Below are 4,362 nucleotides of genomic sequence, written 5' to 3'. Positions count from 1 at the left end.
ATTGACTTGGTTTTTATGATATTTGAGATTTTTCTATAATTAAAAATAAAAAATTTTGTGGTAAAAATCAGGATGTTACAGGAATCACGAGTTGCATGAGATATCCAGGTCGATGGTGAAAATGGAAACATGACGCCTTAAACATCGCCCCTATTTTAGGGCAACAACGACACCAAGAACCCGCTGTATTGGTCATCAGGAACATAATCAGGTAAATGAGTACGAGCAGCTAAGATGATATTAGGAGTAGTTGTCAACAAGAACTAGCTCCAAATACGGGATCTAGTAGCAGGGAGTGGTGTTGATGAAAGCTTTACCATAATGATATTTGAAAAAGAAATAATTGGTCGAGGAAAAACCACGAGAGGACGAGGAATGATGGAATAAATGGCACAAACCTTCCCATGGGGAGGAAGGATGAGGGGTTTAGATTAAAAAGTGTTTTTTTTTTTTTAATTTTAATTTTCTTTTTTAAATTAAAATCAAATTTTCTCTTTTACGAATGACCAAATTACGGTTACCTTTATTTTTGATTTGTTATCATTGATTATCTTATTTATATATATACTATTATTTTATAGAATATCAATTTCAAAACGACACTCTCTTTCTCTTTTTATTTTTTCTTTCTCTCTCCTTATCTTCTCTAGAAAATCCCCAATCCATGACAACCAAAGGAAAACCTCTCTCTCTCTCTCTCTCTCTCTCTCTCTCTCGGATGCTAATTGTGTCGCCATTTTCGAAGAGTAGAGATTAAATGGGGAGATTGAATCTCAGAAAATCTAATCTCAATTTTGTCACCAACACCTGGGTGTTGATTCGAATCACTTCTTGTTTTTCTTGATTTCTCGTTCTCCTTTTGGACAGCAAATTCTTGAGGGTTTTTTTGATTCCACCAACACTTTGTAATCTGTCAATCTCTTTCTTCATTTTGTTTTTCTCTTTATTCTGTTAGGAGATTTTAGTTTCCATGTTAGTGATGCTGAGGAACAGATCCAGAGCTGTAACAAAACAATCACCGATCATGGCGGATCACCAAGCTTCGTCTCTTTCACCCCCTACTCCACAGAACCCGACCCGATCTATTTCATCTTTTCTTGGTTCTCCAAGGTTCTTCAATGGTGGATTCTTGCCTAAAAATCTTTCACCGACCTCCATTCTGGACACCAACAAACAGTTAATCAATTTTCCCGGCAACCCATTTGGATTCAGTAAAAACCCAGAAAAATCCACAAAGGTCGTTGAAAAAAAACACCCATCTGAGAAAGTTGGTTCTGAAGGAATTGCACTTGCTCTTGTTCTCATTCAAGAAAACTCTAATGACAATATTTGTAAACCTAGTACCACTAGCCGAAAAGTTCTGCTTGGATCAAAGTTAAAAATTAAAATCCCAGAACCATTTCCAAACGGGTCACCCGAATCACGCGGTGATTTTGGGATCAAGACCCGAAATTCTCAGTTTTCAGCCGGTCCAACTCCAACTGGATTCGGATCGCCAAGATTCTTTACAGGTCCTTTGTCTTTGAGTGAGATGGAGCTCTCAGAGGAGTATACTCGAGTGATCTCACATGGGCCTAACCCGAAAACGACCCATATTTATGATAATTGTGTTGTGGAGAGCTGCTGCGGTATTCGGGTCGGATCAGAAGTGCCATTGGAGAGTTTTGTAAGCTTCTGTAACACCTGCAAGAAAAATCTTGAAGAAGGCAGTGACATTTTCATGTACAGGTTAATACTGCTAACTTTGAATTCTACTTCTAATTAACAAAATCAAGTCTTTTTGAGATATCTTTATTTTGATTCATAGCAATCAGTCGTGATTATTCCAAATTTAGTTGGTGTTTGGACTTGGGTTTCGAAAGTGAACATGATTGATACGATAATCAGACTATAAGTCAAATAATAATGGCGATAATAATCTTTATGGGGTCAATTGCATAGTTAAATTGTTATTATGATTTATGCTCTTGTATTTTATTCTTAGTATCTAATTTTTATTATTCGATATCATGTAGTGACTTTTTAAATGAAATTCTAATACATTTTATGTAATTCTTTTTTCAAGAATATATATTTCTAAAGAGTTATTGGTGAATCTTGATCATGGGTACTGAAGTATGTGAATTATTGTGTGTGTGTTTGTTAAACAGGGGTGAGAAAGCTTTTTGCAGTGAAGAATGCAGATGCCAAGAAATGGTTTTGGACGGATTAATGAACTCATAGCAGTTGTGTCAAATTACCATTATGGTGTCCCCAAATTCCATTCTTCACTTCTTCACAACTTTGACCGTGATGAGAGAGAGAGAGAGAGAGAGAGGGGTATTGCGGTCCCATGTTAAATAAACGTATGGGTTTTTGTTTGTTTGTAAGATGTGTTTAGAAGTAGGTGGTGAAATTTTGGTTTTTCTTTTGTTATTTTTATTTTAAAATTGTTTTTTTTTTCTTTTTACCAATTTTAGTATCCTCTTCTCTTTAGGGAGATAAGAGATAATTTTATAGTATAATGTAGAAAAAAAATTAAATAAATCAAAGAGATGTCCAAATGATGTTTATAGCTTTATATGGCTTTCCTTGAAATCATATGGCTGTTCTTATACTTTTGGTTTTACTTGGCCTTTTAGTCTAATTGGTCCATTTTTCCAATACTTGGTAATTTTCTCTTTCAGAAACATAATAATATTTCGTTTTCAATTAAAATTCCAATACAATCGTCTAGAATTTTGGTTTGTAATTGTTTTAGATTTTTAAGTGCAATATTACTTTTTTTTTTCTGAACGACTAAAAGAAAAAAAAACAAAAACTAAGAACCAATGATGTGATGGTGAACGTCGGGTTGCAAAATATCAATGGTATTTATAAGTTGGATGCGTATGTAAAATCTAAACTGTATTTAATTTATAAAATAGTTGATTCAGCTTGTTTAAATTTACTATGTTAATAGAACTATTTGTCTATTTCATAAAGTTTTGGCTTGTTCATATTTACATTATTAATCTGGAATATATCTAGTTTTAACATATATTAATCATGATCATTGTATTATATTTTTGCAATAATCTTTAATAAGTCACATATGAATTTGAGTAGATTAAGTTGTAAATCTTAATGGATTCGTTTTTGTATGATCAAAATGTTTAAATAGTAAAAAAAAAAAAAACAAGTGAATTACATTCACATGTGAATTTAGTTGGTTTTATATGTGAATGTGAAAATTTATTTGAATTCATGTAGATATTTATTATTTATTTGAACATATAGATATTTATTATTTATATTCACTATTTACATGTGAATGACAATCATATAGACTAAAAAACTGACTGATATTGTAAGATTCTTATACGTGATGGTCATTACATTGAATATTAACTATCAAAAAAGTTATATATTAACATGTAATTACCTAAAGATCAATCGATGAAGAAAAATAGTACAATAACATTTCTCTCTCCTAATATAACTCATGTTGTGTTACCTTGCATATTTATCATTTGTGTGAATACTCATAATATATATTACTAAGATCGTGTAAGCATTAAAAAGATAGGGTTATTGTCACCGTAGCCCAACAAACTTTAGTATATGAGTTTAAATGGTCCCTCGTGATTATTATTATTATTATTATTATTATTATCATTATTTTGTAGTTTAGGCATAAAGTTTATTTTTACCTACTAAAAAAGGTCCAAGACTTCTTATTACCGGTATCCTTGATGACGTGGTTTTTTTCACAAGTTATAAGAATTAAACTAAAGTTCACCTCACAAATTATCCATCTACTGAAACATAATATATGGACAATAATACTATCATCTCATTTAAAGTAAGTTAGAGACATAAATCACTTAAATACTTCCACCCTTTTTTCTTTGAACGACTCTTCCATCTCCATTCACCATTTCTGATGTCCACCTCCTCCCACCACCACTAAACCTCCGCCTCTCTTACTCAAAAGTCGGAAACTGTCGTCGTCCACTATCTTCCTCTCTCTTTCCCTGTCACCATCTCCGACTCTCTCACACACATACACACCTGCAATCGGCGACGACTCTCTCGGGAGAACCTACAAGTCACTAAAACTCTGTCGAAGGAACCTGCAAACGACTATCAATTTCGACAACTATTTTCTGCCGTTTAAAATCTGCAACCAAGGCACCATTAAGATTTGTAATCAGCTGACCTGTTTGAGAAATCGATAAATAGCTAAAAATTAAATTGAAATCAACACATTTTCTCTCGATGATGTTATGGCCTTTAGAAATGGAAGTCTGTATAGATATTATCATCAGAATAAGAACGAAGTCAACAGTGGTTCTTTCGGATTCGAAGATGCAATTCATTCAAGCTCTTGAAAATGTGTTG

At 32.9% G+C, this 4,362-nt stretch overlaps 1 protein-coding gene across 1 annotated transcript; it reads left to right on the top strand.

Moving 5' to 3' along the window:
* The first annotated feature begins 597 nt into the window (after window positions 1-597).
* LOC145137836 (FCS-Like Zinc finger 8-like) lies at window positions 598-2,560 on the top strand. The gene is made up of 2 exons (XM_079071971.1): window positions 598-1,728; window positions 2,151-2,560. The coding sequence occupies exons 1-2, from the start codon at window positions 971-973 to the stop codon at window positions 2,221-2,223; spliced, it is 831 nt and encodes a 276-aa protein (XP_078928097.1). The 5' UTR covers window positions 598-970; the 3' UTR covers window positions 2,224-2,560.
* The last annotated feature ends 1,802 nt before the right edge of the window (window positions 2,561-4,362 follow it).

Source organism: Lactuca virosa, chromosome 9 (assembly GCF_052849685.1).
Source record: "Lactuca virosa cultivar CGN04683 chromosome 9, Lactuca_virosa_CGN04683_v6, whole genome shotgun sequence".
Lineage (NCBI taxonomy): Eukaryota > Viridiplantae > Streptophyta > Magnoliopsida > Asterales > Asteraceae > Lactuca > Lactuca virosa.
The sequence above is the reverse complement of the archived record's forward strand: the minus strand, read 5'-3'. Positions and strand labels throughout refer to the sequence as shown.